This window comes from Equus quagga, chromosome 14 (assembly GCF_021613505.1).
Source record: "Equus quagga isolate Etosha38 chromosome 14, UCLA_HA_Equagga_1.0, whole genome shotgun sequence".
Lineage (NCBI taxonomy): Eukaryota > Metazoa > Chordata > Mammalia > Perissodactyla > Equidae > Equus > Equus quagga.
In genome coordinates, this window is record NC_060280.1 from 17,459,546 (window position 1) to 17,486,170 (window position 26,625).

The 26,625-nt window shown below is 36.2% G+C and overlaps 1 protein-coding gene across 2 annotated transcripts in view; it reads right to left on the reverse strand.

Annotated features, from left to right (window-relative positions):
* USP47 (ubiquitin specific peptidase 47) overlaps positions 1-26,625 on the reverse strand; it is a 110,829-nt gene that overhangs the window by 20,648 nt on the left and 63,556 nt on the right. For both annotated transcript variants that reach the window (XM_046684888.1, XM_046684886.1), the window contains 9 exons: positions 12,968-13,063; positions 12,739-12,891; positions 10,019-10,186; positions 7,793-7,924; positions 7,047-7,123; positions 6,401-6,456; positions 4,034-4,146; positions 3,207-3,311; positions 336-543 (listed from right to left, as the gene is read on the reverse strand). In XM_046684888.1, coding sequence (XP_046540844.1) covers positions 336-543; positions 3,207-3,311; positions 4,034-4,146; positions 6,401-6,456; positions 7,047-7,123; positions 7,793-7,924; positions 10,019-10,186; positions 12,739-12,891; positions 12,968-13,063 — 1,108 coding nt within the window. The remainder of the gene's footprint in view (positions 1-335; positions 544-3,206; positions 3,312-4,033; positions 4,147-6,400; positions 6,457-7,046; positions 7,124-7,792; positions 7,925-10,018; positions 10,187-12,738; positions 12,892-12,967; positions 13,064-26,625) is intronic.

Genomic DNA, 26,625 nt, shown 5'->3' on the forward strand with positions numbered 1-26,625 from the left:
GGCATGTACTTTTTGTGGACCAGGGCCTTCTCTAGAAGGTAGAGGCGTCGGGGGGAGTGGGGGGGAGAATGATTCAGTACTGAGGAAGAAAATCCCACTCAAGACTATAAACTACAAGTTTTCTTGTTTGGTTTTTAAATTTTGTGTATAACTCTTTGAAAGTAATCTATAACTTAATTCCCAATTTGTGGCTGACTACTTCGCAACTTTTCAAAATTATTCTACATTTTAAGATCATATAAAAAATTTAAAATTAAATTCATTTCCAAAAACAAAAAACTTTCTTATAAAAATTTTAAGTCCAGTACAACTCAAAATACTGTAAAATTCCTTACCTCCAGGCTTGTAAGACTGGAAAACTTGATCAGGTTTTCTTGTCTCCAATAGCAGATCAAACATATACGTTGACTTGACTCCACCTAGCAGAAGTCCCATTGGTGTATCTTCTTCTCCCTCATATGACCGTTCAAGATAATCATGAAACTCATCATATTTAACAAGGCGACAGCAATCCATGGGTATTACCTCTTCCAAATCCATCATCTAAAAGAAAATGACCCCCAAGAAAAAAGAAAAATATACAGTATTTCAGTCTGGCGTGTAATGGGACTATCAATAGGCTCTAACAAGCAATAAAATCCATATATTTATGATTTGCATAAAGCTCAAAGACATCTAAGTTAAAGGCATGACTTTGGATATTTTTAAATAACTGTATTTCATCTTCCCTGAAATCATACAACCAATAGACTAACATATTGAAAAAAAGACACTTTTGGTTTTAAAAAAAGTTAGCATTCTAAACTTTAGATGGACTCAAAACCAGTGTACAAGGTATTATTCTCTAATCACTAAGTTGGAAACATAAGGGGAAAACAACCAACTAGAATACGCATCTTTTGTTTTCTTAATTCGATTTGGAGAAGAACTGATAACTCAGGTATCTAGTAACTATCTTCCTAAGCACAGGAGGACAGCACGCCTTGTAGAGCCACCACAAAGGCGATGGCTTGTGGGTCTCTCAAGTGTTACCCCATTCCTCTCTGGACCTTCCCCTTCAATATTAGCCTCTAGAATACCTAAAGCTCAGGAATTTCTATTACAAAATTTCCCTCTAGCCCATGTCACTAGTAGATGGCATACCCTGGGTGCAACATCTCTTAAGTGGGAAATGAATCTCCTGGAGAAACACAGTAAGATTGCTCGGAAGTATTCTTTTTTCTTTTGAGGAAGATTAGACCTGAGCTAACATCTGCCACCAATCCTGCTCTTTTTGCTGAGGAAGACTGGCCCTGAGCTGATATCTGTGCTCATCTTCCTCTACTTTATATGTGGGACACCTGCCACAGCATGGCTTGACAAGCAGTGTGTAGGTCTGCACCCAGGATCCGAACCAGCGAACCCCAGGCCGCCGAAGTAGAACGTGCGAACTTAACCAGTGTGCCACTGGGCTGGCCCTGCTCAAAAGCATTTAATATTTATTTAAGGTTTGTGATTATGATTTTAGAGAAAGATGTGTAAGCCTGGGTGTGTGTCCCCATTGACCTCTACGCAGCCCCAACTCATCCCCAGAAATACAGCTCCATTTCTGGTGCATAAAATAGATATGTTTCTCTCTTCTGTTTGTTTGACTTTTTATATTTGTGAACTTTTACTTCCTATTTGTAAGACAGTATTTTCTTCTCGCATTAGAAACTGAGGGAATATAAATCACCTTTACCGCTATAACTGATTGACCTTACTATGGATAACTGTTAAGATGTTACCTCTGTTTTAGTCTAACGTGGTTTCACTATTGTTTTGTAAATATGCTCTTGCAGTCCACCCTTCTGTTTAAAGGACTTTCACTTCAATGAGCTTAGTCCAGAGCCATCCACCCACTGTTGCTCATTCATTTACTCATTTACACGCCCACCCAGTTCTGACTCTCCTACACACCAGGCAAGAGGACTGGAAATGCAACTGCGAGCAAAACCAGAAACCTCTTCGCCCTTGTAAGTGCGTACAGTGTAGTGAGGGAAAGTGACGTTAATTAAAATAGTCACACAATTAAATGTAAATGTTCAATGCTGATAAGTACTATGAAGGACCAGGTAAACAATACAAAGTGGTTCTCAAATTTAGCATGCCTAAAAATCACTTGAAGTACTTATTTAAAATGCATATTCCCAGCCAGCAACACAGAAACTCAGATTCATTTCTGGAATTAGGTTTCTAAGAGGAATGTGATTCTGGTGCAGGCTGTGTTGGATCACACTCTGAGAAACAATGTCAGCTATCTTGTGTACTATTTTTAGTATTCTCATTGATTCCATATACAATTAGAAATGAAATAATGTAGTATGTAATTTTTCTGTAGGTAACGACTTTAATTTTAGTCAAATGATGTTAATGTATATAAGGAAAGGGCAAAAAAATTTAATTTGTCAAGTATCACAGATGACATTTAGAACAATCTGGTTAAAGAATGCTTCTCTCTCTATTTGCCTTTCAAAATCCACTAATAACTTCCCATTATTCTTAGAATAAAACACAAAATTCTATTCTTACAAAGTCTCTAATTCCATTTCAGGCTACTCTATTCTCATCGGAAACAATCTAAAACACAATGCCCCTTTTCTCAGTTTCTTGATCATGCCGAGCACTTTCTCACCTCACTTTTTACACATGCTGTTACCACTACTTAAAATATTCTTCCCCAACTTTTTGCATAGCTGTCTCCTTCTCATGGTTAAAGTCTCAGAATAAATAATCCCAATATACTACTGATTTACTTTACAGCATCTAAATGATAAGATATTTGCAAATTGTGATGTTTAAATATTTTTGGTCTTTTTTTTCCCCAATGAGGGCAATGTGTCTTGTTCCCTCCGGTGTCTCTAACACACCATATGGCAGGCACTTAATAAATATCTGCTAAATGAACATAAAGAATAAATAAGTATTTCTGTTTCCAACTCTAACTCTGAGTTCTACAAAGCTTAGCTGGCTTTCAGAGTGAGAAACTGCTTAAAATCAACTGAGTATGTTCCAAAGGAGAGGTATAAATTACACTCTTTGAGAGACAGATGATTTAAATGGGCCATCCAAGTTACCTCAAGTGCTTACTCACATTATTACCCACTATAATAAAAACTTTGGAAAATATTTTAATACTGTTATCTGAGACATCAATAATGAAATGTCAACAGTGCACATAAACATACCTTATACGCCATTTCTACTGCTTCCTTTAATGTCTTATCCTTATGAACCTCCAATTTATTTTCCATCATTACTTGTTTCACAGGATGCAAACAGAATAATTTTATCTAGAAATTGTAAAATATCATCATCAACTCAGCAGGACATCAGTCAAAGCTTAATTCTTTTGTAGACAGCATTTTTTTTCCTAATAGTTAAAATATTATAATTTTTAAAAAACATTAATTGGGGTCATTTTCTCTCATGTCTATTTTTCTCACTTAATAATTGATAGTAACTATGTCTCATGTTACTAAAAAATTCAAAAACAGTAGTTTTAACAACTGTATGTTTCTTTATAAGCATGTATCATAATTTATAGAATCATTCTCCTACTGAGGCACATTCAGGTTGTTCCCAATTTTTTCCTAGTTTGGAAAATACAGTGATGAATGTCCTTTTGGTCAAAATTTTTACATGTTTGTGATTATCTCACTAGGAAATATTTCTTTGAGATAATTATATAAAATAATATGAATTTGCTTAAAGCTCTGGATAAATTCCACTAAATCTCTACGCAGAAAGGTTTACCAATTTGTCCTTCTTGTAGCAGTATGTGACAACATTCATCTCATTGTAACCTTACCAGCAGTGAATATCACCACTACGTTAGTCTTTTTATGCATAAAATAAAATCATATCTTATCTCAGTAATATAGCTGATGACATTGCTTAAAGATCATGATAGCATAACTGTCTACAGAATCAACCCAACAAGTTAGTTATGAGAAGGGCAGTTAAGCAAATTCAATAGCACTTTTTAATTAAAAGTAAAATTACGACATCTAACCTTGCATGTATTGCGCTCAATTTCTCGTTGCCTCTTTTCTTGTTCTTCCAATTCTCTCTCTCTCTGCACCAAGCTTTTAATATGTTCTGGATATTCATCTACTTCTAGAAATTCTATTAATAAAAACAAGGTAAGACAGTGTCACCAAAATTGAGGTTCTTTTATTTAATGTCGTTCTACTGTGTCCCCACAGTACATACTTGTACCATAGCTCTCATCAAAATAGACCTCAATTCCATCAATCTCTCAACTTGCAACATGAGTTTCTTTCAGACAAGGGTGAAGAGGTAGTTGATAATGACACACAGTTAGGTTTCATATTTTAAAAAGCCATATATTTATCCATAAAAGCTCTTGGCTCCAGGACAATTCTAGCATGCAGACTGATTTTTAGAATGAGAAAGCCTGTCTGAAATTCAGAAATAAAACAACTTCTGATTTCAAATCGTGCTACTGCCGTCAAATTGTGTGCCCTCGGGCAATTTTACTTCTCCAGACCTTGGGTTCTTCAGCTAATTAATAGCATCTGCCCCAGAGTTATTAACTGATAAAATAAAATGTAATAAATGCTGTCACTGCCGTAACTACCACAAATGCTATCTATTTACTTATTGCTATTCACTAATATGATTATTTTTCCTTTGTCCTCAAAGCAGTCTTTTAGCTGCCTTCTGATCAAAGAACTTCAGATGTAACTCAAAGCATTAAAAGTGACAATATGAGGTTATGACACTGCTTAATAAAGCCAACAATTATTAGGCATTAAACAGGGAGAACAATTTATATATAAAAAACAAATCATGCCTCTGTGGAAGGTGAAAATCCACTGTTTTTAGAAATGAGCTCTAATTCTAAAAATATTCCATAGCATACGTACAGCGCCCTCTGGTGCTTCATCATAAAACTAGAGCGGGGAAAATGGATACAGGGAAGTCGAGTTACAGCAGCCCTGAAACTATGGGAATGCTGGGCGCCACAGAGGACACAAGAACTACGACCCTGGCTCTGCCTCCAGGCAGCTATGACCTTGGAGAAATTACTCTTTGGAGGTTAGTTTCTTTATCTGTAAATTACGATTCATTACTTCTACTCTGAAATCTCTGTTCTGAAATGACTTCTTGTTATAATTTCCATGTTTTTCATTAATTCCATAATAAATTATCAACCAGCCACTAAATGATAGATTCTGGACTATACCACTGGTGAAAATATGAGTAAGTCCTAAGCCTTGTACCAAGTGAACTCCCAATCTAACAAAGGTTTACAAAAATTTAAACAAAAGCACTGAACTGCTTAAAATAGATGTACTCATAGTATAGTAGTTTCTAAACAAAGGAAATATGCTGAAATCAGACAGCGATTATATTAGTTTAATTACAAAAAGAATATGTGCAAACACATCACCTGTGTACGTATCTGTATGTACACGCACAGCACACTCCTACCTATTTGTAATACAGCTTCAGTCAGAGTCAGAGCCAGCAAGAAAAAACAGGAACTGCAATTTTTTTTTTTAAAGATTGGCACCTGAGCTAACATCTGCTGCCAATCTTCTTTTTTTTTTCTTTTCTCCCCAAAGCCCCCCAGTACATAGCTGTATATTTTAGTTGTGGGTTCTTCTAGTTGTGCTATGTGGGACGCCACCTCAGCATGGCCTGATGAGCAGTGCCATGTCCGTGCTCAGGAGCCAAACTGGCAAAGCCCTGGGCCGCTGAAGCAGAGCGCGCGAACTTAACCACTCAGCCACGGGGCCAGCCCCTAACTCCAGTTCTTAAGAATGTCTCTAAAGTGGTAAGTTGGAGGCTTACTTTATCTAGGGTCCCTATCCAAAGTATTTAGACACTAAAATACTAAAAAAAGCTTGTAATTAAAAAAAAGCAATAATAGCCAAATTTGAGTTTTTACTATGTACTAGACATGATGCTAAATGTTATTTCACTTAATTTTTTTATAACAATCCTATAAAATATTACAATTATTCTCATTGTACAGATGTGGAAAGTAAGACTTAGAAAAGTTAAATAACTTGCTCTGGGACATGCAGCTGGTGAGTTACGACTGCTACACAGGTCTGAGCACTTATCATCACTGACCCCAACTGCATATGATACAATTTTACTGCAAATATCCAATTTATTTAATGTAGAGTAAGTTTTGTCTCTTAGTGTATTAAAAAACGGTTCAACTTTTTTCCAAGTGTTTTTATCAGTTGGTATTATCTCCTAACAGTCTTTATAATCAATTCTTCCAGGCATAAAAAAACTTAATTGCCCTATCATTTAAAAGTGGTTATCTGGGTTTGCAAACTTGCAAAAGAAATTAGTTTATAACACAGATTAAAAGCAAATTAATTATATGTTAACATACTTGCATTTCTTGCTGGGTCCTTCAGTCTATATATCAGCATGTATGCATTTGTGGAGCTAGTAGAAATATAAAAAAGATTAATGGGGACAAAAAGTAGATTGGAAAGATTCCATTTCCTAGCATCAAATATTTACTTAAAATAGTAGTTCTTTGTTATTTCAAACATTAGAAAATCATGTAACTTTCTTGGACAGATTCAAATTTAAAACATTCTAGCAAGAAAAGGAGAATCTACTTTGCTTTTCCTGACACACTTATGAGAAGAGTTCATATCTCCTCTTGGTAACACAGTAAAGTTTTCAAAATACCTGTGTCTTAGAAACTATTACTACAGTTAAGTCAAGAGTCAGCAAACTTCTCTGGAAAGGGCTAGACAGTAAAAGCCTTAGGATTTGTAGGTCAAATGGTCTGGGTTGCAATCATTTAACTGCGGTTGTAGTGGGAAAAGATCAACATACAATATTTAAACAAATAAGTATGGTGGTATTCTAACAAAACTTTATTTCCAAAAACTGAAGGCAGGCTGGATTTGGCCCATGAATTATATTATGCCAATCCTTGGCTTAAATCTTTTTAATGGTAAAAAATGTTAAGAAGCTATAATTAATTCTAATTTATAAACACTAAAAATTAGCAAGTTATTTACCTTGCAAAAGCACTGGAGTAATATCCTCTGCTTCCTGAAGATCCACCATGTGTTTTCTTAATGTCCTCTTGTGTTATCTAAAAAGTTGTGACACTATTTACTTTTTTGTAAAATCTGTAACACCATTACCTTTATGTCAATGTGTAACCCAATTTTTTTTTCAATCTTTTTTTTTTTCTGCTTTATCTCCCCCACCCCCCCCCCCCCCTACATAGTTGTATATCTTAGTTGCATGTCCTACAAGTCGTGGGATGTGGGACACTGCCTCAACGTGGCCTGATGAGCGGTGCCATGTCCGCGCCCAGGATCCGAACCCTGGACTGCTGCAGCGGAGTGCGCGAACTCAACCACTCGGCCACGGAGCCGGCCCCTGTGTAACCCAATTTTTAATGTCAGAGTTAAATGGACCACACAGATACCAATTCACAAAATTTAATCATAATCAGTGGCTGCTACTGGCCTACAGTTCTAGCACTCCTAAATAGGCAGCCTGCATGAAGGCTCAGGGCAAGAAGAAAACTGGAAGTCTATCTCTTTGAAACAAGAGAAGCCTCAAACAAAATAAAGAAATAACAGTAAACAAAGCAGGAAATTTACTGAAAGCAAAATGAAAAGACTGATTTGGTATGAGTCTTAAAATGCTACACTAGACAGACCGAACCTCCCTTTTTAATAAATCCCACTATCAATTAGAAACATCCCTACTCTCGTCTTTCAGAATAATCATCTTAAAAACCCCTCCTTACCCTGCTAACATGTTGATCATTGAAGCTGTACCACTGTTCATCACTGAAGGACTTTATACAAGCGTAATAATGGCCACCGGCAGCGCTCCCTGAATGAACCATAACTGAGAAGAGCTCATAGATTAAGGAATTCTGAGGGGAAAAACAAAAGCCACTCAGAGAAGGGGAGAAACACAAAATCCTTCTTTGTATATTTCCTATTCTTTATTAATACATAGTGAAGTAACATGTTAGCTGTCCTATATGTTTATCGTAGGTCAACTTTCCTCTAAGATAATCAAAATGGCAAATCATCATATAATTTCATATACCACAAGTTTCATCCAGTGTATTTCTTCGCCTTTTAATTTTGCTATAACCCCTAGAACTATGCATATCTAACGTATAAATTTATTCATTTATATAGAAAGAAAATAAAAGTCTGACATTTTAGAAGCAAGTGCTACATATAAGACTTCCAATATGCACAAGATTAAGAAATTCTGAACAACATTGTCTTTTATTCAAATAAGATTCTATTTCCTTTACAAAAGAGCTGAAGGATTTAATGATTTAGAACATCTTCTAATGCATATATGTACTATTTGTGATCTAGTGATCTACTGATCTATATCTGTCAGGTATGCAAAGCTGGTTCAACATGAGTAAATCTATCCATGTAATCCAGGGTAAAAAATCACATGATTATATCAATCGACTCAGAAAAAGCATTTGACAAAAATCCAATACTCATTCATGATAAGAACTCTCAACAAACTAGGAAGAGGGGAACCTCCTCAACTTGATAAAGAACATCTACAAAAAACCTAGAGCCAACATCATATTGAATGGTGAGAGACTGAACACTCTGCTCCTGAGATTGGAGACAAGGCAACAATGTGCTCTCACCACTCCTGTTCACCCCTAGATGGGAAGTCCTCCCTAGCGCCCTAAGACAAGAAAAAACAAAACTCAGACACAATTGTCTATGAAGAAAAACAGGCAGGGGCAGGATTCAGCCCTGGAGCCACAGTTTGCCAACTCCTGCTTGAATGCAATCTTCTTTATACTAAGTTACAATGTATCCACTAATTACTCATTCCATAGCATTTCACACTCAGCTATGCCCTCAAAGAAACAGAAAATTTTAAAAGGTAAACGGTAGTGGTGATGGAGGTGAGAATCATGGTCTTGGTCCAAAAAGAGATTTATGTAAGCAAAACTCCATTCTTAAACACTGCCTAAAAAACTCTGTATTTAAGATGACTCTGTAAGACTCAAGCTAGTGATCAGTCCTCACGCTAGTGATTTGTTGTCACACCATGCTCAAGACATCTGACCTGTAATCCCCTCAATAAAGCAGATTATAGGAATGTGAAAGAAATAGTTTGATATGATCTTAAAAATCATGATGCAGTGACAAAAAAGATTCTACCTAGAGATTAATGAGTTTTGAAAAATTATAATCCACGGAACTGTATAACTTTTTGAAGTGCCTTAAGGGTTGTCGGGGAGCAAGGCTGGGGGCTTTGGGTTTCCCCTACCTCAAAAAGATCGGTTGTATTATTAATGGTTTCATAAAGGGTTCCATACCCAGAACTTTTTAAATCAACAGCTCTAGTCTAATACTTTCATTTTGCTGTATGAGAAAACTCATCTGATGTAAGATTTAGAGGTTTGCTGCAACTTCAAAGGCAGAGGCAGTTTCTTGACTACCAGGGCGCACCCTTTCCACACCACCTGACCCAGCCGGCTACTGTTAAAGTTCAGCCTCCCAGAAATTAATGCCCCCGCCCATAAGCAGTTTTTCCTAAGGTTTAATAGTAATCACAAATATGCATAAAAACAATACCTTAAAAAAGTTTTCTTTTTTTTTTTGAGGAAAATTAATCCTGAGCTAACTACTGCCAATCCTCCTCTTTTTGCTGAAGAAGACTGGCCCTGAGCTAATATCTGTGCCCATCTTCCTCTACTTTATATGTGGGACGCCTGCCACAGTGTGGCTTGCCAAGAGGTGTCATGCCCACACCCGGGATCCGAACTGGCGAACCCTGGGCTGCCGGAGCAGAACGTGCGAACTTAACCGTTGTGCCACCAGGCCGGACCCTTAAAAAGAGTTTTGACTCTCAGAAGTTAAATTTCTTTTAAAGAGAATTTTATCAGTCACAACAGCTAGAGAATTATATAGCACTTCAGAGGTTACTTGATTCTCTCTTTCAAGAAAAACGTACAAACCATAAAAGGTACCTTTTCAAGTCCGGGTTTTGAAATCTTTTCAGTTCCACTATTGTTTTCGAGGCAGATTCCTTCATCCACCCCATCATCATTGGAGAAATCATTGCTCATTTGATCACTGTGGCAACTGCCTTCATTTTCTGCTCCACTGTCAGTGCAGCTTTCAGTCTGTGGAGATTTCTTAACAAAACACAATGATCGTACAATTATAAGCTAAATAAAGGGAAAATATATACTCAGTAAAACTTTTTATCTATATGCTGCTAACTTTTCACGTAATTTAAAATATTATTGTTAATAAAAATACTTATTTTACTTTAAGTAAATTTATTTTCTCTCAAAAAATGAGACCTTAAATAAAATTAAACAAAAAAGTGCATTTTAAAAGCATTTCTATTAATGTCCTTAAAATCCCAATACAACAAATTAGTGATTCAGAATTCTATTAAACTCCATTTATGTTTATAGTTACAAAGTAACAATATAAAATTACCATTTCTTTCACCAAAATCCATAAAAGTAGAGAAGCTAAGCTGCAAAATGAGCTTATTTTGTTCTCAAATCCCAAAAGAATATCATCTTTTTTTAGGAACAAAAAGTTCAATTCAGCTTATCACTGTGCTGGGTATTACAGACAATTAGAAAGAAAAGCAAGACACTGTATCCATTTTCAAGAATTTTATACTCTAGTGGAAATGTAACAATAGCAAATCATACTCTTCCAGGCTTCTATGATTTTTAAATCTCTCTCATGCAAATTTAATTTGAAGAAATCTACTTTTTAGAAATCCCCAAACAACTCTTTCCTTCCTTTTCTTTTAATATTTTATATACATACGTAAAAATGCTTTCATTTAAACAGTTTAAGAATTCTTCTCTAAGATGTAGGCTCTTGGCAAGTATAAGGCATTGCATAGAAGTTCTTGAATTACCCAAGCAATATATAAGCACCAACTTTTTATTTATTTATTTATTTTTATTTATTTTTTTTAAAGATTTTATTTTTTCCTTTTTCTCCCCAAAGCCCCCCGGTACATAGTTGTATATTCTTCGTTGTGGATCCTTCTAGTTGTGGCATGTGGGACGCTGCCTCAGCATGGTTTGATGAGCAGTGTCATGTCCGCGCCCAGGATTTGAACCAACGAAACACTGGGCCGCCTGCAGAGGAGTGCGCAAACTTAACTGCTCAGCCACGGGGCCAGCCCCAATAAGCACCAACTTTTTGCCAAGAACTTTGTTGTAGGGACTGCATCTTAGTCTCCATCCCTCAAGAGTTTGGTTCAAGGAAAAATGGAGGTGAAAACCGACTTGAGAACTCTACACCAAGTCCAGAGAGATCATTTCTGAAACTCTTTTAACTAAACCAGAACATCTTCTCTTCTCCCAAGAAATGGACCTAGAACTTCCTAGAAGTTTCTGTTAAGCTTTCTATCTAGATTTTCTTCCCTTGGAAAAGATTTCCCTTTTCAGGAAACACATTAGGAATATACAGAAGACCAATCTAATATTCATCTCTGTTTGAGGAGGAATACTACAAAGATTATGTCTCCTTTGAAAGTTTGGTATATTTTGGGGTAGATTGTTTAGTTTACACACAGCATTTAAGATATTATTTTAAATTAAACCTTTCAAAATGTTACCTGGTCATAGGCAACATTCAATGAACAATCGACTTTATCTAAGGTACTCCCTTCTACAAAAGCTCTAAAAAGCAATTACTCTCCTTACTTCACAGAAAGGAAAGTGAGGCTCAGAGAGGCTGCTCACATTGCCTCTTGCTATTTAAGAGCACCAAATAAAACCTGATGAATGTTTAAAATTATTTTTGACCTTCTGGGAAAAGGCATTTTTCTAACTATAATCATCATTTCTAACCACAAAAAATGCTTCATGGTAGTTTTGAGAATAATAAAGATTTATCACTCTGTAATAACTATGTTAAGTGATTGTAAACATTTCCCATAATGAAATCAGAAGAGTTTCCAAAAGAATAGAGTAGGACATTATGAATCTTCTACTGGAGAAGGACAGAGGAACCAGAGAATTCGGGGAGGTCAATAGGTGAAAGAAATTGATGAGTATTACTGGTGTCCTTCAAAGTTCCATTCTCAAATTATTTAGTTTTAATTAAAAAAATAAAGACTCATTAAATAAGGAAAACAGACAAATACCTTTATTTTCTAGCTTTCTAACCTAGCCAGTTTAAGAGCTGACAAACCTGAAGTGAGAACAACACAGAAACTTTAATCCTCAAAAAAGACACAGGCAAATAGAAGAAATAAGGCCATACTACCCAGTTTTCCTGTTCACTCATTGATTCATGTATATTTGTTCTGTGTTTATTATGTGTTTATTACCAGAAACACACCTGTACCCCATGTCTAGAATGGTTTGTTTCAATAACTGGGAAAGTGATGAAACATAAGATTATCACTCAAATTAAAGAAATAATTTCAGAGTTTGAGATCCTTTCCGTCTTTTCAAAGAATATAAATTACTCTGATCAAGCAAGAATATTGAAATATAATTTACAGGGGACAGGAAAAGCTTATACAAAGCTAGGTCTTTTTACGGAGCTTGGCATGAGACAATAAGGAAAGCAAGGAAAAGCTTCCATCAAGAAGACAGTCTCAACAACATCAGGTTAAGTTACCCCAAATAGCTCTTTTAAACACAAGACAGACCAAAATGGATTAACAAAAAAATAAGGAAAAAATATAATAAATATTTACCTCATCTTCAACATCAATAAACGTACTCATATCTAGCTCCTCGGGAAATGTCATCCGATCATTCAATTTAATCCTGTGCATGGTTGTATAATCAAAATCAAACCTTTTCAATTGTAAGGTCAGTAGATAAGGGAAATGCAAAAACCGAAGACCCTGGGAAAAAAAGGGACCTATTAAATATTGCATATTATCTCAGATAATTAAGTATTAATTTCTACATAGCATCTACCTTTCGTGCATCACACTTCTTCTTACAACGTTCACAAAAATATTGATTTGGGCCATCCAGGATCTCAGGCTGAATAAATGCATGCAACGCTTCTTCCTAGTTAGAAAAAAAATAACTTTTATAATTACTTAAAAATATTATAATATTAATGACAAAGCCCTGAATATAAAAACACTGCAGTTACCAAATACTTATAAGTAGAATGGCTAGAAAATTAGAAACTCAAAGTGCAAAAAGGAAAAAATTATCCTTATAAAAACTGAGCAAAAAAAGAATTACTTTATTTCATGCTGCATGAGATCTGCCTTTCCTAGTATTGCATACCACAGTTGTTTCTAGCTAATTTTTATTGGCTTTACATTGTGGTGTTTGGCTAAATAATCTAATAAAAATCCTCAATCTTTAGATTGAAAAGGAGTTCGGTGCTTCTCAGAAAAGCAGGCACATGTATCACTGCAATCTTGTAAAAGGAGACGACAGTCCAATAAAGAACACAGAACTCTGAAGGACTCACACTGTCCATCCATGGAAAAACCTAATAGACATGTTTAAGCACTATCTTTAGGGCCAGTCAGTAATCCACCACTGCGCTAGTTACAAAGACTGGAAAACACTGCAGTCTTCTCACTGCATGTCAAATACTGCTCCATCTGAAAATGTGCAACGAGAGCTCCTGGGCTGTTCACCTAGTGTAAGGAACTGTGTGGTTCTTTTTCTCCATACAACCTTAAGACAGAAGCAAGAAACTCAGCATAATTCCTGTTGAAGAATCAGTGGGCATAAAATCAATTTTTAATTTTTAATCACTGATTTTTCACAATCAAAAAAACAAATTTTAGTTAACATGTAAGGTAAGATTGCATAAATCTCAAATTTTGTTTGATGTCATCTTCCTTCACACGTGGTCTAAGCAGAACTACTGACAATATTTATTACACATAAAGAAAAGAAAAGGAATCATTAAGACAAACAAAATATCTTCAAATATTTTTCTTTTGGTAGAGAACAAGTTGTTCCTCAAAAGATAAATAAAGGAGGTTGATCTGGCAAAACGGACTTAATTATAAAATAGCTGGCAAAGCTTATAAAACTACTATCCACATATTGTTTGATAAAATATTTTGGAATAAGACCAAAAATATGAAAAGATATTAAAAATGCTTGTAACTTCATCTATCTCCTATTTTGTTCTCAGAACACCAGGAATCACCAAGGGGGTGGGGAGAGCATTAGCTGTTTTCCACGTGACCAAGCATTTTACTGGAGGTCATAGGAAAGGACACATGCAGAAAATGATTTTTTTTCTCTGAAGCATATTTTAAGCATGAAAAAAAGCAAATTCTGTACAAACATAACAGAAGAAAAACCTTCCAGGGGCCAGCCTATGGCACAGTGGTTAAGTGACTGCACTCCACTTTGGTAGCTCAGGGTTTGTGGGTTTGGATCCTGGGTGCAGACATATGCACCACTCATCAAGCCACGCTGTGGTGGTGTCACACACAGAAAATAGAGGGAGATTGGCACAGATGTTAGCTTAGCGACAATCTTCCTCAAGCAAAAAGAGGAAGATTGTCAATAGATGTTAGCTCAAGGACAATCTTCCTCAGCAAAAAAAAAGCTTTCATATAAATCACATCTATAGCTTAACACAGTCCGATATAGGTTTCAAATTTGTCAAACTTTCCAATAGACATAATTTGAATTGGTAAAACACTTAACATCTAAGAAAAGAGTGGGGGAGAGTGAAAACTTATGTAATTCAAATTCTATTTTACTAAACTAAGGGGTATTAGTCTCTGGCTTACAGTTCATAGCTAGAGCTGTCTTTTTGTTGTTGTTTAATTTAAAACTCAGAGAAAAATTTAAAGAACAGAAAATTCCCATAAACTTTCTACTTAGACTCACCAAGTTCTAACATTTTGCTACGTGTGTGCTTCATCATTCTCCTACCCACACACACATTATGATGTATTTTTCTGAACTATTTGAGAGTAGGTTCACACATCATGCTTTTCCTCTTAATACTTTAATGTGACTTCTTAAGAATAAGGATATTCTTGGGGCTGGGCCCGTGGCCGAGTGGTTAAGTTCGCGCACTCCGCTGCAGGCGGCCCAGTGTTTCGTTGGTTCGAATCCTGGGCGCGAACATGGCACTGCTCGTCAGACCACGCTGAGGCAGCGTCCCACATGCCACAACTAGAAGGACCCACAACGAAGAATATACAACTATGTACTGGGGGGCTTTGGGGAGAAAAAGGAAAAAAATAAAATCTTTAAAAAAAAAAAAAGAATAAGGATATTCTTACATATACAGTAGAGTTATCAAACTCAGGAAAATTTAATACTGATAAAGTGTTTTTTGTCAGTCCATATTTCAATTGTCAATTCTCCTAATAATGTCCTTTATAGCATTTCTCCCTGTCCTGTACAGAAACAAATCCAGGATCACAGATTGCATGTGGCAGTCTGTCTCTTCAGATTTTCTTTGTCTAGAACAAAGGAAATGCCTTTCTTTCTTTCATGACTTTAATTTTTTTTGTAGGACCCGTTATGTTCTTCATGATTAGATTCATTCCTTATTAGACTAGCGATATGTCCTTCTAAGGGTGTCACAGTCACAGGCCATGACGTCCCTAACTCTTTATCGGTGATATTAACTTTAATCACCTGCTCAAGGTGTTGTCCTGTTTTTCTACTATACAGCTATTATTTTTTCTCCTTGCAGCTAATAATCAATCTTCATAAAAGACCCTTGGAGACCACTCAAAAATCCTGAGCCTTAAACTTTCCACCCTGGCTTCAGCATCCACTAATGGATTCTTGCTTAAACCAAATTTTAATGTGATGTTTGCTTTATGAGCCAACTTGAAAATCTTTTTCTTTTCATAGGCAATTTAAGCCCATTTATATTTGATGACTGATATGTTTTGTTTCATCTCAGTCACTGCTGTATGCTATAATTACTGCATGTATTAAGTAATATTTACTGTGTTCCTTTCTCTACGTGGTGTGTTTTCTTGCTACTTATTACATTTTCTTTTGGTATTTAGGAAGGCTAGTAATTTGGCTCTAGTGCATTTATACTTGTTGATGCCCTTAATACTCTTTTTTCCCCCCTTTTTTCCTACTCAAGCTTTTACTGCCTAGTCTGCCAGTTTTAAATGGTATCCTGTCTCTTACCCACTCAATAGTTTATGATCTTATTCTACTTTCCCTTTCCTTCCCCCTTCTCCTTTTTAAGGAATGGTATTCTTTGTACTTTTCTAACACGTAATCTTTCATATTATTCTTCTACCTATGTCCCCACTCTTGTGTTATTTAGTCCTTAACTTTACAACTGCACAAATGAAATGCTCACAGTCCTTTAGCTGCAGCTTCCCCGGGGATCTCTTGGTTGGATGGAGCTCATCCTCTAATCAACTTCTCAGGAAGGGCTCATGGTGATGATATTCCATGTTCAAAACTGGGTTTCTATTGCCATGATAATTGAAGGGAAACTCAGCTGGAGATCAAATCTTTGCCTGTACTTTCTTCCCTTGAGTTTCTTGAAATTGTTATCCTGTTGCCATGACTTGCATGTTGCTCTTCAGAAACATGATGCCACTCCAACTGACCCTTAAAGTTTAACAGTTTACTAAAATATGTCTCAGAGATGATCATCCCAGGTCAGCTGGTCCAGGTACATGGTGGGTCCTTCAAAAGGCACAGCTAAATCTCCCTTATTCCTAGAAAGTTTTCCTGGATTATAGCTTACAAATTTTGTCCCACTTGTGTTTTTATTCTTCACAGACTCTTAATTATGTTGGACTTCCATTGCCGGTCTTACCTTTCAATTATTTTCTTTGAGATATTTTTAATTTCTTTATCTCATTTTCATTTGATGTCCCTCCTTAGATTTTCCTTTCATTCTATTCTCTTGAGCACTTTATAATTTACTCTTTGTTTCTAACATAGTTTTGTCTTTTTCTTCAATTTCTTTACTGAGTGTGATCAACTCTCGTGTTCCTACCCGTTTTTTTAATCCGTTTCTCTCCTTAAACTTTTGGATACCAGGTTTCGTTTTGCTTGTTTGAGAATATTTAATTTAGTCTAGACTACTGTGTTACAGTACCCTACTTTGTGGTTATTCTCCTCAGTCTTTTTTTGGGTGGGGGGGGTTTTCATAAGGTGGAATACTTTAACACATATTTTCTGTTTTCTTCTAACGGTGGTGCTAAGTTTGGTTCATTTTCCCCTAGTCATTCTGTGGAGAGCAGTCTTTAGCTAGAGTGTGCCTTCTCCTGTCAACTTAGTGAAGGGCAGCCTCTTGACCGGGAAATGGGAGGGGAGAGGCTGGGATCTTCTTTCATTTGGCAGGACCCTTAAGTTTTCTCTTTCTTCTTGTTTTCTCTTCACTGCTATGACTCAGAGGCATCACCCCTGCTCTGTTCATCTCCTTCTTCCCCCAAAGGAAAATTCCTCCAAGGCCAGCACTTCTAATTCTGCGCACTCGAGAACCCCCTCCTCACAGCTGCTGGTATCAACTACCAAGTCTCAGTCTATGTCCACGACTTTGGCACGCCCTGTTGTACTTCCTCTTTTTGAGGATGCTTTTGTCTCCATTTTATGTCCTTCAATCCCCTCTTCTCTGTTTCATAGTCTCTAAAGTTTCCCACTTCCCACTCTCCACATACACAGGCTTACAGCAGCAGTGGATGCTCTCTTAGAACCTGGTGATTATTTTTGCTGCTCACAGGTAATTTGAAATTCAGGATATTCTGTCTCCTACTAATGTGGAAGGAACACAAATGAAACCCAACTACCCCGTACCTTCTACAGTGTTTTGGGAGGATGTGTGGAGATAGACAGATTCAGGTGGCCACCATTATCTTTCAGATTGAGAAACCAGTTAAAGCTATACTAACAATTTCCTATAGCTTCCTTACTATAGTTTCAACAATTTGTTACCAGGATAAATATAATTAAGATTAGTCCGTTAAAAATAAATTAGCTTCAATTCATCCATCCATTCAACAAATAAATTATGTAAATGATGGGCTAATGTGGCTATATACTTCCATCTTCACTTAATATGATGTACAAGATAACTAAAAATCATGCAAAACAGTATTTTAGATATTAAAAAATAAGCTATGAATCATAAAAATGGAACAAAATATTATAAACACTTTACATTATTAATACAGACAAAAAACCTGCACTGCTTACTATGAGCCGTCCTCATGAGTATGTTACATTCATGCGTCAAGCTTCCAAACCAGCTTTGGGTTGACTATGATGGTTTTTCATCATTCCAGAGTGAAAATATTTTCTAGAGCTTATTCCTCCTCATTTATTATACAAAATGTAATTCTGCACTTTTTTTTAAGATTCTGTCATTTTCACAGTTCAGAATAGAACACAGAGAATTCTTACATCCTTAGTTCTCCAAATAAAAAATACTTATCACAATTTTACAGTTAATGCAAAAAATCTAGGCACAGTGCAATCAAAAGATATAACCAAGAAATTATACTGCCTATAAATCCTCCTGCTTTTTTAAACTATTAACCTAATAAAATTCTTTATCTATCATTCATTGCCTATTTTATTCTGAATGGAGAAATGAGGGTTAAAATATGATACTTTATCTTTCAAATTGAACAAAAAAAGATAAATCAGAACCACTGACAACTATTTCCTAACCCATTTTGAGGTACTTAGCGATTTTGTGCTAACGATATACATCAACAGATATACTCAATCATCTTTCCCAGACACACTTTAAGTTGTGTTTTTGTTTTGTTTAACTAGGAAAAGAACTCTAGATACTTTTGCCTAAGCCATCAACTTTTTTAATTGCAATTTTTGAGATACTTGTAGATTCACATATAATTCTAAGAAATAATACAGGAAGAACTCTTGTACGCTTTGCCCAGTATCCTCCAAAGGTAACATTTCGCAAAACTATAGTATACTATCACAACCAGGATATTGGCATTGACACAACACACCTATCTCACTCAGTTTCCCAGTTTTAGTGTACTCATTTGTTTGTGTATTAAGTTCTACACAGTTTGATCAGCGGCATAGGTTCACGTATCCACCACTAGGCAAGAGACTGAGCGGTGCCTACACCACAAGGATCCCTCGTGTTGCTCTTCTTTAGTAACCACCTACTCATCCTTCCCCCGGCCCCAGAAAATCTATAAGCTCTAGCAATGATTAATCTGTCCCCTAGTTTGAAAATTTTGTCATATCAAAAATATTATATAAATGGAATCATATCATATACAACCTTTTGGGACTGGCTTTTTTCACTCAGCATAATTCCCTGGAGACTTCATTCAAGTTTTTATGTGTATCAATAGTTTGCTCCTTTTTATTGCTGAGTTTTATTCTATGGTTTGTATGAGCCGCAGTTTGTTAAATCATTCACTTCCTGAAAGACATCTGTGCTGATTCCAGTTTGGGGATATTAAAAACAAAGACGACACTATGCACATTCGTGTACAGGTTTTTGGGTGAACATAAATTTGTGTAAGTTTTCGTTTCTCTGGGACAAATAACTGCTGGAGTCTATGATAAGTGCATGCTTAGTTTTACAAGAAACTGCCCGTAACATTTCACATTCCCAGCAAGAATGTACGAGTGATCCAGTCTCTTTACATTGTTGCCAGCTTTCTGGACTGTCATTATTTTTCATTTTGGCCATTCTGGACGTAGAGAGTGCTATCTTCACTGTGCTTTGAATTTGCAGTTCCCTAGTGATACTGAACATCTTTTCCTGGATTTATCTCACATCTGTATATCCTCTTTGATAAAATGTTATGTCTTTTGCCAATTGTCTAAATCGATTTCTTTTACTACTATATTTTGAGACTTCTTTATATATTCTAGATTAGTCCTTGGTCAGATACGTGGTTTGCAAGTGTGTTCTCCCAGTCTGTGGCTTCTCTTTTTATCCTCTTCACATGGGCTTTCAAAGAGGAAGTGTTTTTAAATTTTCATGAGATCCAATTTGTCAATTTTCCCCTTTGTGAATTGTACTTTTGGTATCAAATCTAAAAACTCGTTGCTTAGCCCTAGATCTGGAAGAGTTTTTTTAAATGTTTTTTTCTAAAATTTAACTTGACATTTTACGTTTAAGTCTATGATCCATTTTAAGCTAATTTTTGTACAAGATAAGAGGTTTAAGTAAAGGTTCATTTTTGTGCATAGAGATGTCCAGTTGTTCCAGCACTATTTGTTGAAAATATCATCATTCCTCCACTGAACTGCTTTTGTGCCTTCTCAAAAATCAGTCGGCCATATTTGTGTGGACCTATTTCTGGGTTTTCTATTCTCTTCCATTGATCTATAGTTCTATCTCTCCACCAATACCACTGTAGCTACATAATGAGTTGAAGAGCAGGTCAAGAAATCAAGACTGAATTCTTCCACTTTATTCTACTTTTTCCAAAATTCTTTTAGCTATTCCAGCTCTTTTAGTTCCTCTGCCTCCCACACTAAATTTTAGAATGAGCTTGTATGTAGATCATCACAAAATGTTGCCATATTTTAAGAGGAATTGCATTAAAACTATATAATTTTGGAGAGAACTGCTATCTTTACTATGTCGAATCTTCCAATCAATGAGCACAGTATGTCACTTCATTTATTTAAATATTCTTTTCAGAGTTCATAGTTCCCAGCACATAGGTCCAGTACACATTTTATTGGATTTACATCTAAAGTTTCCTTTTTTTCACAACTGTAAATGGTATTGGATTTTTAATTTCACTTTCCACACATTCTTTGCTAGTATTTTGAAATACAATTGATTTTTGTAGGTTTATCTTATATCCTCCTACCTTACTAAACTCTCTTAGTTCTAGGGGGTTTTTGGGTAGATATCTTGGGATTTTCTCCATTAAAAAATGTTATCTAAAAAAGGGGTAGACAATTTTATTTATTCCTTTAATTGGTATGTCTTTTATTTCCTCTTCTTGCCTTATTGTGTTGGCTGGGACTTGTAGTTCTATGGGAATAAGAGTGACGAGAACAGACATCCTTGCCTAGATGACCTTGACATTCTAGGGAGAAAGCATTCAGTCCTTCACCATGAAGTATGATGTTAGTTGTAGGTTTTTTGAATATGTTCTTTACCAAGTTGAGAAAATTACTCTCTATTTCCAGTCTTCTGAGAGTTCTTATCATGAGTGGATATTGAATTTTGTCAAGTGCTTTCTGTGAATCAAGTGATGTGATCATGCAAATTTTCTTCTTTTGTCTGTTAATATTTCTCTGATAGATTACATTCATTAATTTTTTTTTAACATTCACCAGTCTTGAATCCTTGGAATAAACTCTACTTGGTCATAGTATATAATCCTTTTAATATATTGCTTAATTCTAGCTGCTAATATCTTGGTATGGATTTTCCGATCTACATGCATTAAGGATATTGGCTTGGTCATAGTTTTTTCTTTTTAGCTGTCTTTGTCTGGTTTGGGACAAATATATTGGGAAGGGTTCCCCCCATTTCTATTTTTTGGAAGAGACTGTGTAGAATTAGTATTCATTGTTCTAAAATGTTTGATACAAGTCTCCAGTGAAACCATCCTGACTTGGGGATCTCCTTTTTGAGAGATTTTTAATAATTAATTTAATACCATAACAGTTATAGGGCTATTCAAATTATCTAATTCATACTGGATGAGTTGTAGTCTGTGCTTTTCAAGGTATTGCTTCATTTCATCTAATTTATCAAATTTATACGTGCAGAGTTGGTCACTGTAGTCTCTTATTATCCTTTTGATATCTGCAAGGCCTGTAGTGGTATTCACTTCATTCCTAATACTGGAAATTTCTGTCTTCTCTCTCTCTTTTTTTCTGCTGAGAAAGATTTGCCCTGAGCTAACATCTGTGCCAATTCTCCTCTATTTTTTTGTATGTGAGACACCTCCACAGTGTGGCTGGTGAGTGGAGTAGGTCTGCCACTGAGGATCTGAACCTGTGAACCTGGGCTACCAAAGCAGAGTGTGTGGAAATTTAACCACTAGGCCACGGGGGCTGGGTCCTTCTCTCTCTCTTTTTTTTTTTGTCAGTCTTGCTACTGGTTTGTCAGTTGAACTGATTGTTACAAAGAATTAGCTCTATTTTATTGATTTCCCCTATGGTTTTTCTGTTTTCAATTTCACTGATTTCTACTCTTTTCTTTATTATGTCCTTCTTTCTGCTTGCTTTGGGTTTCTTTTGCTCTTATTTTTCCAGGTTATGTGAAGTCTAATTGATTCAAAACTTTTCCTCTTTTTTACTAATGTAAGCATTTCACTAAAGGTCAGCATTTAATGCTATAAGTTTCCCTCTCAGTATTGCTTTAGCTGTGTCTCAAAATTTATGATATATTTTCATTCAGTTCAAAGTACCTTTTTAAATTTCCCTTGAGACTTCCTCTTTGATTCATGAATTATTCAGAAGTGCATTGCTTATTTTCAAGTGTTTTGTAATTTCCAGTTATCTTTCTGTTATTGATTTTCAATTTGATTCCATTGTGGTTGAAAAACACACACTCTATTATTTTAATTCTTTTAAGTTTGTTGAGGTTTGTTTTACAGTTCAGAGTATGGTCTATCCCGGTATATATAGTCCACAGGCACTTGAAAGGAATGTGTACTCTGTTATGTTGAGTGGAGGGTTTTATAAGTGTCTATTAAATCCTGTTAGTTGATGGTGTTGAGTTTTATATCTTTGCTAATTTTCTGTCTGGAGGGTCTATCTATCAATTATTGAGAGAAGGGCACTGAGGTCTCCAACCACAATTGTAGATTTGTCAATTTCTCCTCTCAGTTTGGACAGTTTTTGCTTCATATATTTTGCAGCTCTATTATGTGGTACACATACATTTAGGATTGCTGTCTTCTTGACAGATTGACCTTTTTATCATTGTATAATGCCATTCTCTGTCTCTAGTATAATTTTCTTTGCTCTGAAGTCTACTTTATCTGATGTTAATACAGTCATTCCTCATTCTTCTTGATTAATGTTTATGTGACATTATTTTCCATCCTTTTACTTTCAATCTGCCTATACCAACACATTTAAACAGAGTTTTCTGTAGATAGCATACTACTGGGTTCTGTTTTTTTAATCTAATATGCTGATCTCTGCCTTTTGGTATAGTTAGACCATTTACATGTAACTAAGTCCACTACTTTAGTTTTTTTCTTTGTTTTCTTTCTCCTGTCTTCCTGTGGAGTACTTGAACATTTTTTGAATTCTATTTTGACTTACATATAGTGTTTGCTTTTTTTTTTTCCTTTTTTCTCCCCAAAGCCCCCCGGTACATAGTTGTATATTCTTAGTTGTGGGTCCTTCCAGTTGTGGCATGTGGGACGCCACCTCAGCGTGGCTTGATGAGTGGTGCCATGTCTGTGCCCAGGATTCGAACAAACGAAACACTGGGCCGCCTGCAGCGGAGTGCGTGAACTTAACCACTCGGCCATGGGGCCAGCCCCTACACATAGTGTTTTTGAGTGTCTCTCTTTTTCAGTGGTTGCTATAGGTATTATATTATATACACATAACTTTGATCAGTCTACTGGTGCCATCCTGTTATCAGTTCAAGTGAAGCATAGCAATCTTACCTCCCTTTATGTCTTTTTACTCTCTCCCATTTATAATATAATTGTCTTAAATATTTCCTCTACATATATTTAGACCCACATCAGACAGTGTCATAATTTTGGTCCAATCATCAAACATAATTTAGAGAACTCAGGAGGAGAAGGAAAGCCTAATGTTTTTATCAGATTTTTGCTTACTTTGGTCTTTCTTCATTCCTAATGTTCCAAGATGCCTTCCTTTTATCATTTCCTTTCTGTTTAGAGAATTTTCTTTAGCCATTTCTTAAAGGTAGATCTGCTGGTGACAAATTCTCTTACTGTTCCCTCATCTAAGAATGTCTTGATTTCCCCTTCATTCCTGAAGAGTATTTCCACTGAGCACAAGACTCTAGTTGACAGTTTTCTTTCAACACCTGAAAAATGTGCCACTTCCCTCTGGCCTCCAAAGTTTTTGATAACAAATCTATTTTTGAGAAATCAGGGTGTTTTTCCCTTATAAGAAAAGCTACCTTTTCTCACTCACTGCTTTCAAGATATTTTCTTCATCTTTAGTTTTCAGAAGTGTGACTATAATTGGACTTGTTTAGAGTTCTTTTGGCTTATCTGGTTTGGGGTTTGCTGAGCTTCTTGGATCTGTGGATTTATGCCTTTTGCCAAATTTGGGGAGTTTTCAGCCACTATTTCTTTGAGTATTTTTCCAGCCCTGTCTTCTTTTTCCTCTCCTTCCAGGACTTCAATGACACAAATGTTAGATCTTTTGTTATAGTCTCATAGGTCCCTGAGGACCTTTTTCTTTTTTCATCTATTTTCTCTCTGCTGTTTAGATTGGGCAATTTCTGTTACTCTATCTTCAAGCTCACTGATTCTTTCCACTGTCTCCTCCATTTTGCTGTTGAGCCTATCCATTGTGTTTTTTATTTTGGTTACTGCATTTTTCATTTCTAAATTTCCATCTGACTTTTCTTTTTATCTGCCATTTCTTCCCTTAGACTTTCTATTTTCTCATTTGTCTCAAGTGGGTTTGGAATCTCTCACTGAAGTACTTCTATGATGCCTGCTTTAAAATATTTGTCAGATAATTCTAACATCTGTCATCTTAGTGTTTGTGTCTACTGATTGCCTCTCCTTTCATCCAAAGTGAGATTTTCCTGGTTCTTAATATGCAAAGTGATCTTTTTTTAATTGAAACCTAGATATTTTATTGAAACCTGGATATTATGCTATGAGATTCTGGACCCTATTTAAATCTTCCGGGTTAGCTGGCTTCCTTAGACACTGCTCCAGCCGGGCAAAGGGTCCCTGCTTACTACTGTCAGGTGGAAGCACAAGTCTAGGTTTCCCACTTGGCCTCTGTTGACACCCAAGGTGGGGAGGAGTTCCTCATTACTGCTGAGCAAGGGTGGGGATTCTGGAGGCTCAGTAGGCCTCTGCTACTATCACCTCAGCTGTGAGGGGCAGGAGTGTCTCATTACTGCTCCCCTTGTGGCCTCATTGACACCACAGGTGGGAGGGGCTAGCCTCTTTACCACTGGGAGGTAGTGAAAGTCCTGAATCTCCACTAGGCCTCCTCTGACTTCACTCCAGTGGGGAGGGAAAGCAGCATCTCTTTACTGCCAGGTGGAAGGCCAGGCTTCCCATGTGGTCTCCAATGACAGTGAACCAGAGAAACAGGAGAATGGCAATAGGGAGGTTTATGACTGCCGGAAAGGGATGAGACTCCTGGCTCCCTACTCAGCCTTCTCTGAAACCACCCTGGTGGGGGCTTGCAAAACCTTGTTACAACTTCATGAGGGTGCAAGACTAGGATCCCTACTTAGCCTTGGCTGGCAGGGGTTGGGGCGGGGGCCACAGTCTTTCTGTGATGTTTGGCTAGAACAGAGTGGTTATAGTCTAAAAGTTTTCTGCCTTGCTATGCTGTCCCTTTCTTGGTCTTTTGGTTAGAGAGAGCAGGCTTTTTAGTCTGTGCCTGTTACTGTTTCCTGGCTGCCAATTTCTTCAGCTCCAAGTCTGGGATATATTAGGCAAAAAGAAAACACAGGGAACTCACCCCATGTCATTCCTTCAGTCCTGAGGTCCCTAGTCTTTATGCCTTTTCTCCACCTTTCAGAGTCGTCTTATGTTTATTTTATATATAATGTTCAAGATTTTCAATGGTTTTGGGGGGGGAATAGGGCAATGTACATCTACTCCATTTTCCTGAAAGCAGAAGTCCCCACTTTTTAAACTGGTTCCCACTACGTCCAACCACACAAATTTCTGGAAAAATGAGGGTAGAGTCTGTTGAAGAGATTTTTCTCTACGTATTGCTTACATATTTGGACAAATTTGGACCGCTCTGCTATCCAAATGAGTTATGTGGCTGAGTCAGCCATATAAGAACGTCCAAACCACCTGTTAAATCAGGGTAGGACTTATGATATAAACTTGCGTATATTAAACACTTGAAACGGTTATGATTTCATAAATACTTATGAATTTAACAGTTTTCTTTTCAAAATTTTAAAATAATCATCAAACTATGTTTACTTAGGGAACAAAAGTCTTTTACATAATCTGATCTTCCCAAAGACACTGTATGGAACTGTGAGGCTAAACCCAATGTCAGACTTTTGAACATATTTTGTAATAATAGACAGATACTTAAATAAACTTACCCAATAAAAGAATAAAAATATCCTAATAGAAAATGGCCTACAACAGTGCCTGCCACAGAGTAGGCAACTCAATAAATACGTAATATGACAAAAGATACCCATAAAAATATAGTGTCTAAAATTTTACTGTTAAATAGAAAAGCACTTCCCTAGTTAATGTCAAACATATAAGGCTATATCCTTTTTGTCTTATTTATGAAATATGCTTTCCTAATTTCATAAAAAATTATAATTCCAATTTTTATGTATCATTAGAATATGTTTAAGACTGTCTCCTTATAATAATACATTCTCAAATGTGCTTGGCAATAAGGTTTTTTGATTATGAAATTCAGAGATTGATTTTATATAGACAGCTCTAATCAGTGAAAAGAAAAGGTTCCAATTACCTAATAAATCATTAAGAACAAAATTTTTA